The following is a 13,456-nucleotide window of genomic DNA, read 5'->3' as shown; positions in this document are numbered from 1 at the left end:
CCATCAACCATGTTCCTTCACCTTAATCATCTCCTTTATTCACCCTCCCCCCTCCCATAAGTACCCCCTCAATATTCAAAGGGGTTTCTTGATGTATCCCTGCTGTGATTATACTTTACTTTGATCCACTCAATCCTTTCCATTAATCTCCTTTACCCCTTCCCTCCCACCTCTCTTTTCAACAGCTTTCAATACATATTGTTATATCCTCAACCTGCACAGATGTTATGTTTATAATATTGTTGATGCACTATCTTTCTCTTTTCCTTTCCATCCTTCCCCAAGTTCCATAAAGTAATTCCAATATTACAAACATGTTCTACATATGAATTTGTGTATTATTGTGTTTGGTTTTGTGTATGTTTATCATTTGGATCTATCTCCCACATATGAGAGAAAACATGTGGCCTTTGTCTTTCTGAACCTGGCTTACTTCACTTAACATGATGTCCATCCATTCACTTTCAAACCACATGGTGTCATTCTTCCTTATGGCTGTGTAAAACTCCCTTTTACACATATATATGTGTATATATATATGAGTATATATATCACATTTTGGGGGTGCCTTTATTTTTTATTGTTGTGCTGGGTGGGAATACATTGTGGCATTTACAAAACTTCTTACAATGTATCAAATATATCATACTTGAATTAACCCCCTCCTCCACTCTCTATCTCCCCCTCCCCCCATCCTGGAATAGTTTCAACAGATATCATTTTATATCACATTTTTTGATCCGTTCATCTGAGTTATTTCCATAGGTTGGCTATTGAGCATAGTGCTGCAATAAACATCAGTATGCAAGTGTCTCTATTGTATCCTGGCTTATGTTCCTTTGGATATATGTCCAGGACTGGTATCTCTGGACTACATGGCAGTTCTACCTTTAGTTTTTTGAGGAATCTCCATATTACTCTCCATAATAGTTGTATAGGTTCCTGTTTTGCCTCATCTTCACCAGCATTTATTGTTGTTTTTGCCCTTGAATATGACCATTCTAACTGGGGTGAGATGAAATCTTAGTGTAGTTTTGATTTGCATCTCTTTTATAACCAGGGAAGTTGAACATTTCTTCATATATTTATTGGTCATTTGTACCTCTTCCTTTGATAATTCCCTATTTAATTCATGTTCCCCTTTCTTCACTGGTATGTTGATTATTTGGGGATTGAGTTTTTGAGTTCCTTATAGATTCTGGATTTTAGTCCCTCGTCAGATGAGTAACTAGCAAAGACTTTCTCCTATTCTGTGGGCTGTCTCTTAAGTCTAGTGATGGTTTCCTTTGCTGTGCAGAAGCTTTTTAGTTTGATGCAGTCCCATTTGTTCATTCTTTCTCTTCTTAGATGCCAAGCCATTTAAGTTCTATGTAGGAAGACATTCCCTATGTCTACATGTTCCAGTATATTTCTTACAACTTTCTATTGTTGTTTCAAAGTTTCAGGTGTTATATTAAGGTCTTTGATCCACTTCGAGTTGATTTGGGTACACAGTGAAAGATAGGGATCTAGTTTCAGTCTTCAACATGTGGATATCCAATTTTCCCAGCAACATTTGTTGAAAAGCCTGTCTTATCTCCATTGTGTGTTTTGGGCTCCTTTGTCAAAGATCAGTTGACTATAGATGCGTGAGTTTATGTTTGGTTCTTCTATTTTAATCCATTGGTCTTCTGTCTGTTTTGTGTCAATACCATGCTGTTTTTATTGTTATACCTCTGTAGTATAGTTTGAAATTGGGAATTGTAATACCTCTAGCATTGGACTTTTTGCTCAGAAATACTTTGGCTGTTTGGGGCCTTTTGTGTTTCCAAATGAATTTTAGGATTAATTTTTCTATCTCTGTGAAGAATGTCATTGGGATTTTGATAAGAACTACGTTGAACATATAGATTGCTTTTGGAGACCAAAAATCGTATGTTCTCCCTCATATGTGGACATTAGATCAAGGGCAAACACAACAATGGGATTGGACTATGAGCACATGATAAAAGCGAGAGCACACAAGGAAGGGGTGAGGATAGGTAAGACACCTAAAAAACTAGCTAGCATTTGTTGTCCTTAATGCAGAGAAACTAAAGCAGATACCTTAAAGCAACTGAGGCCAATAGGAAAAGGGGAACAGGTACTAGAGAAAAGGTTAGATCAAAAAGAATTAACCTAGAAGGTAACACCCACGCACAGGAAATCAGTGTGAGTCAATGCCCTGTATAGCTATCCTTATCTCAACCAGCAAAAACCCTTGTCCCTCCCTATTATTGCTTATACTCTCTCTACAACAAAATTAGAAATAAGGGCAAAATAGTTTCTGCTGAGTATTGGGGGGGGAGAGGGAGGGGGTGGAGTGGGTGGTAAGGGAGGGGGTGGGGGCAGGGGGGAGAAATGAACCAAGCCTAGTATGCTCATATGAATAATAAAAGAAAAATGAAAAAAAAAATAAAATATAATAAAATAAAAATAAAAATAAAATAGATTGCTTTTGGTAGTATAGTCATTTCATGATGTTGATTCTCCCAATCCACAAACATGGGAAATCTTTTCATTTTCTAATGTCTTCTTTGTTTCCTCTCTTCAGTGATTTATAGTTTTGATTGAAAAGGCCTTTGGGGGTGGGGGGAAGGGGGGTAGGGGGCAGGGGAGAGAGATGACCTAAACAATGTATGCACATGTGAATAAATGAATAATAAAAAAGTAAAGGCCTTTGGTTTCCTTCATTAAATATATTCCTATGTATTTTTTTGAAGCTATTGTAAATGGGATTGTTTTCTGATTTCTTTCTCAGTCTGTTCATTGTTAGTAGATAGGAAGGCTATGGATTTCTGTGTATTAATTTTGTATCCTGCTACTTTACCAAAAGAGTTTATGATTTCTAAGAGTTTTTTGGTGCAGTTTGTGGGGTCCTTTAGGTATAGGAGCATATCATTTGCAAATAGCAGTTGTTTGACTTATTTCCCTGATTGAATCCCTTTTATTTCTTGTTCTTATCTTATTGCTCTGGCTAGGAATTCCAAAACTATATTGAATAGGAATGGGGAAAATGGACATCCCCATCTCATTCATGACTTTAGTAGGAATGGTTTCAGCTGTTAACCATTTAGTATAATTTTGGCTATAGGTTTGTCATATATTTTGAGGAACATTCCTTCTATTCCTAATTTCTTCAGTGCTTTTATCATGAAAGGGTGTTGAATTTTGTCAAAGGCTTTTCTACATTTATTGAGATGGTCATGTGATTTTTGCCCACTTCCGTTCGTATGTGCTATAATGTTTATAGAGTTGTATATGTTGGACCATCCTTGCATCCCTGGAATGAAACTGACTTGATGATGGCATATGATCTTTTTGGTGTGTTGTTGAATTCAGTTTTCCAGAATTTTGTTAAGAATTTTTGTGTCTATGTTCATTAAATATATTGGCCTGTAATTCTCTTTTTGTTGCATCTTTATTGGGTTTGGGACTGAGTGTAATACTGATTTCATAGAATGAGTTTGGGAGTGTTCCTTTCCTTTCTATTTCCTGGAAAAGTTTGAGGAGTATTGGTGTTAGTTCATCTTTAAAGGTCTGGTAGAATTCAGCCATGAATCCATCAGGTCCTGGGCTCATTTTGTAGGGAGACTCATTATTACTGCTTCAATCTCATTTCTTGTTATAGATCAATTTAGGTGGTTAATACCTTCTTGGTTCAATTTGTTTGCTTAAATACATCTAGAAATTTATCCATTTCTTTTAGATTTTCCAGTTTACTTGAATACAAGTTTTCAAAGTATTCCCTAATGGAATACTCTGGATTTTGTTAGTATTTGTGGTTATGTTCTTTTTTTCATCTCTGATTTTATTAATTGGTGTCTGTTCCCTCCTCCTTCTTGTCATGTTAGTTAAGGGTTTGTCAATCTTGTTAATTTTTCTGAAGAAACAACTTTCTGTTTCATTGATTCTTTGAATAGTTTTTTGGTCTCGATCTCATTGATCTCAGCCCCAACCTTTATTTTTTTCTCTCCATCTGCTAATTTGGGGTTTGTTTTTTCCTGTTTCTCTAGAAGCTTAAGATACATAATTGGGTTGTCTTTTTTTAGATGTCTCTGCTTTTTCTAATGTAGGCATTACAGCTACAAATTTTCCCCTTAGCACAACCTTTGTTGTGTCCCACAGATTTTGGTAGATTGTATTTTCATTTTCATTAGATTCTTGGAACTTTTTTATTTTTCAATGACCCACTGGTCATTCAGCAGTGTGTTGTTCAGTCTCCATGTGTTTGGATATTTTCTGTGCTTTCTTTTGTTGTTGAGTTGTAGTTTTATTCCACTGTGATCTGATATGATACAGGGGATTATTTCAGTTTTCTTAAATTTGCTGAGACTTGCTTTGTGTCCTAAAATATGATTTGTTTAGGAGAAAGTTGCATGATGTATAGAAGAGAATGTGTATTGCATGGTGGTTGGGTGAAATACTCAGTAGATGTCTATTATGTACATTTGGTCGAAGGTGTGTATTAATTTTGAAGTTTCTTTGTTGATCTTTTGCCTGGATGACCTATCTGTTGGTGACAGTGGGGTATTCAGGTCTCCCACTATCACTGTGTTAGGGTCTATCTGTGCTTTTAGGTCCATTAGTGTTTTTTAATATAGTTGGGTGCCCCTATGTTTGGTGCATATAGGTTAAGAATTTGTTCCTTTAATTAATATGAAGTGACCTTCATTGTCTCTTCTGATTGATTTTAGTCTGAAGTCTACTTTGTCAGATATAAGTATCAATACTCTTGCCTGTTTATGGGGTCCATTTGCTTGGAAAATTTTTTTCCACCCTTTGACTCTAAGCCTGTGTTTATTTTTTCATTGAGATGTGTCTCTTGTAAGCAATATAAGGTTGGGTCTTGTTTTCTAACCCAAGTTGCTGTTCTGTGTCTTTTGATTGCAGCATGAGGCCATTGACATTCAGTGTTAATATTGAGAAGTATGTGGTGTTTCTCATCATTTTTATTCCTCTGATATTTACTTTTTACCTATTCCTTGTTTACCAGTCTGCTTGGTCAAAAGGAATTATTCTTTCTTGCATCTTCCTGTCTCACTCTAATTTCCTCTTCTGTGTGTAAGAGTCCTTTAAGTATTTTCTTTAGTACTGGTTTGGTGGTTATGGATTCCTTTCATTCTTGCTTATTGTGGAATGTTTTAATTTCTCCTTCAATTAGGAAGGATAGTTTTGCTGGCTAGACTAATCTAGGTTGATAGTTATTTTCTTTCAGGGCCTGAAATATGTCTTTCCATGACCTTCTTGTGTTTAGAATTTGTTACTTGTCCTTTCTGTTTTGCAGCTTTCAGTATTCTTTCTTTGTTCTGAATATTAAGTGTATTGATATTGATATATCTGGAGGTATTTCTTTTATGGTCCTGGTGGTTTGGTGTTCTGTATCTTGCCTTCACCTGGATGTCCCTCTTTTTCTCAAGGTTGGGGAAGTTTTCAGTTATTATTTTATTAAATAGGTTATTTATGCCTTTAGTTCATTATCTCTTCTCCTTCTATACCCATAATTCACAATGTTGGTATTTTAATGGTGTACCAGATATCTCATATTTTCCTGGCATTTTTTCATATTTTTTTGACTATTTGGTCTAATTCCTCTACTTTGTCTTGTGTTCCTGATACTCTATTTTCAACTTGCTCCATTCTGTTCACCAAGCTTTCAATCGAAATTTTTATTTGGGATATTGAGCTATTCATTTCAGATTAATTATTTTTCAGGATTTCTATATCTTTATTGATTTCCTCTTTCATATCCTGCATAGTCTTTAATTTCATTCTTCTGTTTGTTTGAATTCTCTTGGAGCTATTTTAGTTGTTTATTCATATCCTCTTTGAATTCAGACACTAGCTTTTCTGTCTCTTCGTTGAGTTCATTAATTGTTCTTAGTATTATTTTTTGGAATTCAATATTTGAGATTTCCTCCTCTTTGCTATTGATCCTTAGTGGTGGAGTTGATTGTTGAGAGCTGTTGCTTTGCTACTTCATGTTTCTGCATTGATATTTACACATCTGGGGTTGCTTTTGGTTCAGGATTCCAATCCCTTGTGCCCCTGTGGTTGGGGTTTTATGAATAATTATACAGGATTGGGCTCTGGTGTGTTTTCTTGTCTTTATATGGGGAGTAGAGGTTTGATAGTACTCCCTTCTGCTTCTTATTCTCAGGGTGTTGGATTCTACACCCTGTTCCACTTAAGTCAAGGAGGCTTAGCTATTAAAGCTGTTATAGTTGTTAAACTGCAGCCTTGAAATTACAGTGATCCCTCATGATTGTCAGTTATTCCTACTGTTTCAGTATCTTGGCTGTCTATTGGAGCAAGGATGAATCTTTGTGGTCCTGGAAGGCTAAAGTTAGTAAGTGTTGTGATGGGAGGGTATGAGGTGAAAAGTTTATGTAGCAAGAAGGGATGGCAGTTTAGGTAGTAAAAGGGGATGATTAAGAATCAGAATGGGGGGAAGAGATTCCAAGATGGCAGCTAGAGGGAGGAAGCAGAAAGCGTGCTTCCTAAAGTGAAATCTTGGAGAGATGCTGGAGACACACCTTGCAGGCAAGGCCACTGAGGAGTGGCAAAACTTTGACCCCTCCACACCTCCAGCCTGCGCAGAGCATCTCCACTTCAAGTTGAATAGAGAAATCAGGAGGGCCCCCTGGCCACCAGATGCCTGTGCCCAGACAGCTTGGGAAGACGCAGACAAGATGAACTAAACGGTACACAGTACTCCCACAGATAACCCTGGGCCAGATCAGCATAGCCCCCTGGGGAGACTGACCCCCACCCAGGGAAAAAAAGAGAAACTGAGTAATAAGCAATAAGAACAATAAAGACATGTTGCAAAAAGGGTGGGGCGCCCTGAGTGCCAAAGGAGGGGAGGGGAAATCCTTCACAGAACTGTAAATAAACAAGCCAGGCCTGGCCAGAGAGGGCAGGAGCCCTCCAGCAACCAGGAGCAGGAAAGCTTGTGAGAGTGGTGGGGAGGAAAACTCCACAGGAGAAGGGGGAAGACCCACTTCCCACATGAACTGTAAATAAACATACAGGCCTGAGAAAGCAGGTGCAGTGTCACCTCCCCCAGTGGGCTTGGAAAGGGAAAAGCTTGTAGCAGTGGCTTGCACACAGGACTCTGAGTAAACAAACAATCTGGGGCCAGGGGAGTGTTAAGCTTACCCCAGAGATCTGCATAAATAATGCCTCCATCAACAACAGGCTGACCAGTAGTGAGCAGGCAAGCCACAGCCACAGATAGCCATTCACAGAGCTGTCTCCAGACTCTTTTTTTTTTCTTTTCTCTCTCCCTACCTTTATGAGACAACAACCGAACTACACCTGCATGCTGAAAAACTTACTGAAACTGTATTGCATTTGAACTTGGGACACTTTGTTGGTTTTTTTTTCTTTTTGCTTTGTGCGGTTTTGTTCTATTTTATTTTTCCCCTTTGATGAGACAACTACAGAACAACAACTGAGGCACCATCTCCAGGATTGGAGGCTGAAGGAAGAGCACCAAAATTATTAAGACTGAAACTTTATGGTATTTGCGCTTGGAGATTTTTATATATTTTTTCATTTATTTTTTATTTTTTATTTTTTTATTTTCAATCCTCTCTCTGTCTTTCTAATGCCTTTTCAGCTTATGGTTGATTAGTACACTGTCTCTCCCTGTTTATATCTTTGAAACTTTTTTGTTTGTTTCTTTGTTTTGTTTTTTTCTACTTGTTTATTTGTTTTTCCCTTTTCCTTTAATTTTGCTTTCCATCTCCTCTCACCCTTCCATTCTAAATATCACCAGTGAAATTATTACAAGCTAGAAAATACTTAATTGCACACAGTACAGAGACAATAACAACACCAAGGGCAATGACGGGAAGACAGAAAAAACAGGGAAACCAGTTTCCCCACAGCAAAAAATTAGTACAGGAACCAGAGGGAAATGAAGAAAACAGATACTCAGATCCAGACTCCAACAAAATGAAAATAAACTATGCCAAAAAACCCAATGAAGCCCACAAAAATAATATAAAAGAAGAAATAATGCCAGTGCTCAGTGAGAATTTTATAGAGATGATACTGGATATGGTCAACCAAAATGTACAGGAGACACTCAAGAAATTCCAAGACAACAAAAATAGAGAATTTGAAAAAGCACAAGAAGAAATAAAGGAAACCATACAAGCACTGTATAAACACCAAAGTGAAAAGAGAACAAGATTAATAAAGAGATAAATGAACTCAGGACAAAAATAGACAACATTAAAGAGGAAACGACCCAGGATATGGAAAACCTCAGAAAAAAGAATGAAACAGAATTGCAAAACAAAACAGAAGGCCAATCCAGCAGAAGAGAACAAACAGAAGACAGAACCTCAGAACTCAAAGATGAAATGGTAATTAAAGGAAAAATTGAATAACTATTACTTAAACAACTAACAAACAAAAAAAATTTCAAAAATATAAACAGGGAGAGAGATAGTGTACTAATCAACAGTAAGCTGAACAGGAATTAGAGAGACAGAGAGAGGATTGAGAAATAAATAAATAAATAAATAAATAAAAGTAAAAAGTAACAAAAAATCCAAGTTCAAATGCAATAAAGTTTCAGTCTTAATAATTTTGGTGTTAGTCCCTCAGCCTGCAATCCTGGAGATGGTGACTCAGAAGTAGTTCTGTCATCTCATCAAAGGGGAAAAAAACAAACAAACAAAAAAACCAAAACAAATAACACCACAAAGTATCCCAAGTTCAAATGCAATACAGTTTCAGTAAGTTTTTCAGCATGCAGGTGTAGTTCATTTGTTGTCTCATCAAACATAGGGAGAAAAAAAAAAGAGTCTGGAGACAGTTCTGTGAATGGCTACCTTTGGCTGCAGCTCACCTGCCTGCTGCTGTCAGCCTGCTGTTGCTGGAGGCTTTAATTATGCAGATCTCAGGAGTGAGCTTAACACTCACCTGGCCCCACAGGCTTTGTTTACTTAGAGTTCTCCTGGGCATGACCACCACTGCTACAAGCTTTCCCCTTTCCAAGCACACTGGGGGAAGTGACACTGCACCAGCTTTCTCAGGCCTGCATGTTTATTTACAGTTCACGTGGGAAGTGGGTCTTCCCCCCTCTCCTGTGGAGTTTTCCTCCCACCACCACTTTTACAAGCTTTCCCACTCCTGGTTGCTGGGCGTGTGCCGCCACTCCTGCCCTCTCCAGCTGGTTTGTTGTGAGTGGTTTCCCCTCCCCCCCTTGGGCACTCAGTGTGCCCCTCCCTCTTTTGCATATCTTTTTTGTTGTTATTGCTTACTATTCAGTTTTTTTTTCTCTTTTTTCCCTGGGTGGGGGTCTGTCTGTCCAGGGGGCTATGCTGATCTGGCCCAGGGTTGTCTGTGGGAGTACCACGGCCGCTCAGCTCATCTTGTGGTCTGCATCTTCTCAAGCCATCTGGGCACTGCCATCTGGCTGTGGCGTGGGAGCCCTCCTGGTTTCTCTATTTAATGTGAAGTGGGAATGTTACACGCAGGCTGGGGGTGTGGAGGAGTCAAAGCTTTGCCTCTTCTCGGTGGTTTTTCCTGTAAGGTGTATCTCCAGCATCTCTCCAAGATTTTACTTTAGAAGACATGCTTTCTGCTTCCTCCCTCTAGCTGCCATCTTGGAATCTCGATCCATATGTTTCTTTTTTTTTTTTTTTTTTGGTGGCACTGGGATTTGAACTGAGTGCCTTCTACTTTCTCAGCAGGTGTTCTACCACTTGAGCCACTCCAGACTGAACATACTTTCTTCTAGAAATGTATACTTTCAAATACCTCTCAAGTAATTGCTAAGTTTGATTTATAATGTAATAGCCACTATCCTCTCCCCTCAAACACTCCACTTCTCAATTCCTTAAATCTTTCCACATTTGATGTTGGATACCAGACACAGATATTTTATTTTTCATCTCTGAATACATTTTGGTTAGTGGCTAGTCCTTTTATATTGAGGGTCCTGGAGTGGATGCAATAAATAACAGGGGGCCCTATCAAACTAGAGTACAATATGTCCGTGATTTCCAATGGGGTGTCGTTCCAAAGAGTCCATCACTGAGATCAAACCATGAATGCTCAGGAATCATACTGTGTATGCTTAATTAATTTTTCCCATAATGCCACCCAACACCACTATGGATATGATATCTTCCAACAAATCACATTTTCACTTGATCACATAAGTTAAGCACAGTCACTTTTACCTTGATTTTAGGACACTATTTTCTACTGGGGAGAACCTTCACTAAATTAAGAACAGGGAAATATTTAGCAGATCACAAATGATTAAAAATCACTGATGGTAATGCAGAATGACTTGAGAGCTTCTCCATATCAACTAAGCTGTGAAATATGTGCATGGAAACTTTAAATCTTTGTTTTTGAAATTTCTTTTATGCTTTTTTAATTTATTTCTTTTTAGCATGATTGGTCAAATATGTCTAAAAAGTCTGCGAATAAAACAGGCTTATAGTAAAGTGTAAGCATCGCTTCCTTAATTTTTAATATTATGACTCAATTTGTAAAACTTGTAGTAAACCTTGGCATTTTCACATTACAAATCTAACTTACTAGAGCTTATTAAGTCCCAAAATGTTGACCACCACTCATTCACTCAACTTTTTTATAGTTGGTTTCTGAGCCCAAGTAAGTACCTTATGTTACCATACAACTATCTCTTATGCTTTTCCTGTCCTTTCTCTTCAAGCAAAACCCAGATGGTAGACCTAAGAAACAGTAACACAGTGACAGAGTTCATCCTTGTGGGCTTTGAGAAGAGCTCCCCTTCCATTCAGGCATTTCTCTTCACCCTCTTCCTAGCCCTCTACAGCCTCGCCATGGCCATGAATGGCCTCATCATCTTCATCACATGGACAGACTCCAGACTCAACAGCCCCATGTACTTCTTCCTTGGCCACCTGTCTTTCCTGGATGTCTGCTTCATCACCACCATCATACCACAGATGTTGGCCCACCTGATGATCAAAAACCATACTGTCTCTTTTGTCTCTTGCATGACACAGATGTACTTGATCTTTTTCATGGGTGTAGCTGAGTGCATCCTCTTGGCTTTTATGGGCTATGATCGTTATGTTGCTATCTGCCACCCACTTAACTATGCTCAGATCATGAGCCGGCAGGTCTGTGTCTGTCTGGTGGGTACTTCCTGGACTTTTGGGCTCATCAATGGCATCTTTCTTGAGTATATTTCATTCCGGAATCCTTTCAACAGAGACAACCACATTGAAAACTTCTTCTGTGAGGCCCCCATAGTGATTGCCCTCTCTTCTGGGGACACCCAGTTCAGCATGAAGTTAATATTTGCAGATGCCATTGTGGTACTGCTCAGCCCCACAGTGCTCATTGTCATCTCCTATGTCCACATCCTGGCCTCCATCCTCAGCAGACCCTCCTCCTCAGGTCGGAGAAAGACCCTCTCCACTTGTACCTCCCACCTGACTGTGGTCATCTTTTTATATTCCTCAGCTATGTTCTCATACATGAATCCTCGCAGCACACATGGGCCTGACAAAGACAAGCCTTTGTCTCTCCTTTATAGCATCATCATTCCTATGTGCAACCCCATCATCTACAGTTTCCGCAACAAGGAAATGAAGGGGGCCATGAGGAGGGCCCTTGGGAGAACCAGCCTGGCCCAGGCAGAGTCTGTCTAGCAGGTAGGCCCCTGGAGAAGAAGCTCCCTCCCTTGATGTGGGGAAGGTTGCCCCTTATCCAGCTTTGACAGAAGAATATGTCTTCAGTGCTGAAATGCCACAGGAAAGAGCATTCATGGCTTCTTTGGCACCAGACTCAAATTTGGTAGCTCTTCCTTATGTCTAAGGTTCATCTGATTTCTCTTCCAGCGTAGATTGACCCTGACATCTTTCAGTAATGTATTTTCACATTTGGAGGGATCAGTATAATGCACTGGAATTTATTTCCTATCTTGAAAAAAGCAGGCATGCTTTTCAAGAGAAAGTGATTGAAGAAGAAAAGAAGACCATGATTTTGAGAGCATTAGTTGGAGCTTTGTTTTGGGAAAAGAGTAGTGAAAACCACAAGAGGATGTGTGGAACCAGTAAGTTGGAGAAATATGCTGTGAGGTGTGCTCTATCCTGCATGGTGTCCCCAAAGTTCTTCAATTAAGTTTCTTGGAAAAGTAAGAATTAATTGATGAGCTTGTGTTACATGCCAAAGACAGCAAGAGGAGGTTTCATATCCAGCAAGAGAGCCAAGTAAGTGTGTTATTAATGGTGAAGAAAGAGGACATAAGCAAGAGAAGAAAATCTGAATGCACCGGTTTCCTCAGGTTGTAGCATTAGGGTTTTAGTTATAAAACAAAATGCCTTAGGATCAGGGAATCTTTGACATCTGCATTATACAAGAAATGACAAAAGAGCACCTTAACTTATTTGCATCTTTATATGCAAATTCTTTAAATCTTTTGTTGTTGCTGTTTGAGACAGAGTTTCAAACTCATGATTCTCTTGTGAAAACCTCCAAAGTACTGGGGTTTCAGGCATGCACCACCATTCCTGTCTACACTTGAAAATTTTATCACTAAACTGGATGTATGTTGTATAATTTAAATTTGTCTCTTTTTAAATCATCTGTTTATCCCTGAGACTCTCTATTCACATCTCCAACTTAAATGTCTTTTCCCTCTATTCCTTTACTGATAGATCAGAGCAGTGCCTCTCATCTAGGAACAGCATGGCCATAAGAGACTTATCTGGCAATGTCTGAAGACATTTTTGGTGGTCGCAACTGTAGGAGAATGTATGCTACTTGTATCTATGGGGCACAGGCCAAGAGAGCTGCTGTATGTCCCAAAATCATAGGACAAAATATCTGAAACCTAAGATGTCCATAGGGTCAAGAATGAAAAGAAGTATTGAACAGGGAAAAAATAGGATGAAAGGTATTAATATGGAAAGAAAAGAAACAATGACTGGTGGAGCAGCTCAAGTGGTTGCATGCCTGTCTAGCAATTATGAGGCCCTGAGTTCAAACTCCATTAATGCCAAAACCAAAGCAAAATGAAACTAAGAGGAAAATAGAATACAAAATTCTATATCTGCAAAGTCTTCATTCAGTTGCCTGTTGGCAGGATTTCTGCTGGCATTGCCCTGGCAATATTCTCTGTTAAGTAGTTGTAATAAAACCTCTAAAACTCATGTGTTTGTCTCTATCTAAGCCTAAACTTACTCCTCCAATTTTCACAAATTATAGACTTTTCCTGTCCAATCATGCCTTCCATCTGCCACTAGCATAGACTTCTACTTAAAGTCTGTCCTTTTCCTATTTTAAACAAATCACATCAACCCAGCAATCATCCTTCCCTGTCCTTAGCAACTTCACGTTGCTGGCTCAGTCCCATACCATCACCCGTCTGCTCTTCTTTACTGGGACCCCAAAAAATGCCACTTAGTGCAAT

The 13,456-nt window shown here is 38.8% G+C and overlaps 1 protein-coding gene across 1 annotated transcript; it reads left to right on the top strand.

Annotated features, from left to right (window-relative positions):
- Positions 1–10,676: 10,676 nt before the first annotated feature.
- On the top strand, positions 10,677–11,693 carry LOC109691619 (olfactory receptor 10AD1-like). The gene has a single exon (XM_020171745.2). It carries the CDS (start codon positions 10,677–10,679, stop codon positions 11,691–11,693), a length of 1,017 nt encoding a protein of 338 aa, XP_020027334.2.
- Positions 11,694–13,456: the final 1,763 nt, after the last annotated feature.

Source organism: Castor canadensis, chromosome 8 (genome assembly GCF_047511655.1).
Source record: "Castor canadensis chromosome 8, mCasCan1.hap1v2, whole genome shotgun sequence".
NCBI classification, from domain to species: Eukaryota; Metazoa; Chordata; class Mammalia; order Rodentia; family Castoridae; genus Castor; species Castor canadensis.
This window is presented reverse-complemented; position numbering and strand designations above follow the sequence as displayed.

Excerpts from the sequence above, each read along its gene's own strand:
- LOC109691619 (XM_020171745.2), top strand. The coding sequence starts at position 10,677 with ATGTTACCATACAACTATCTCTTATGCTTTTCCTGTCCTTTCTCTTCA.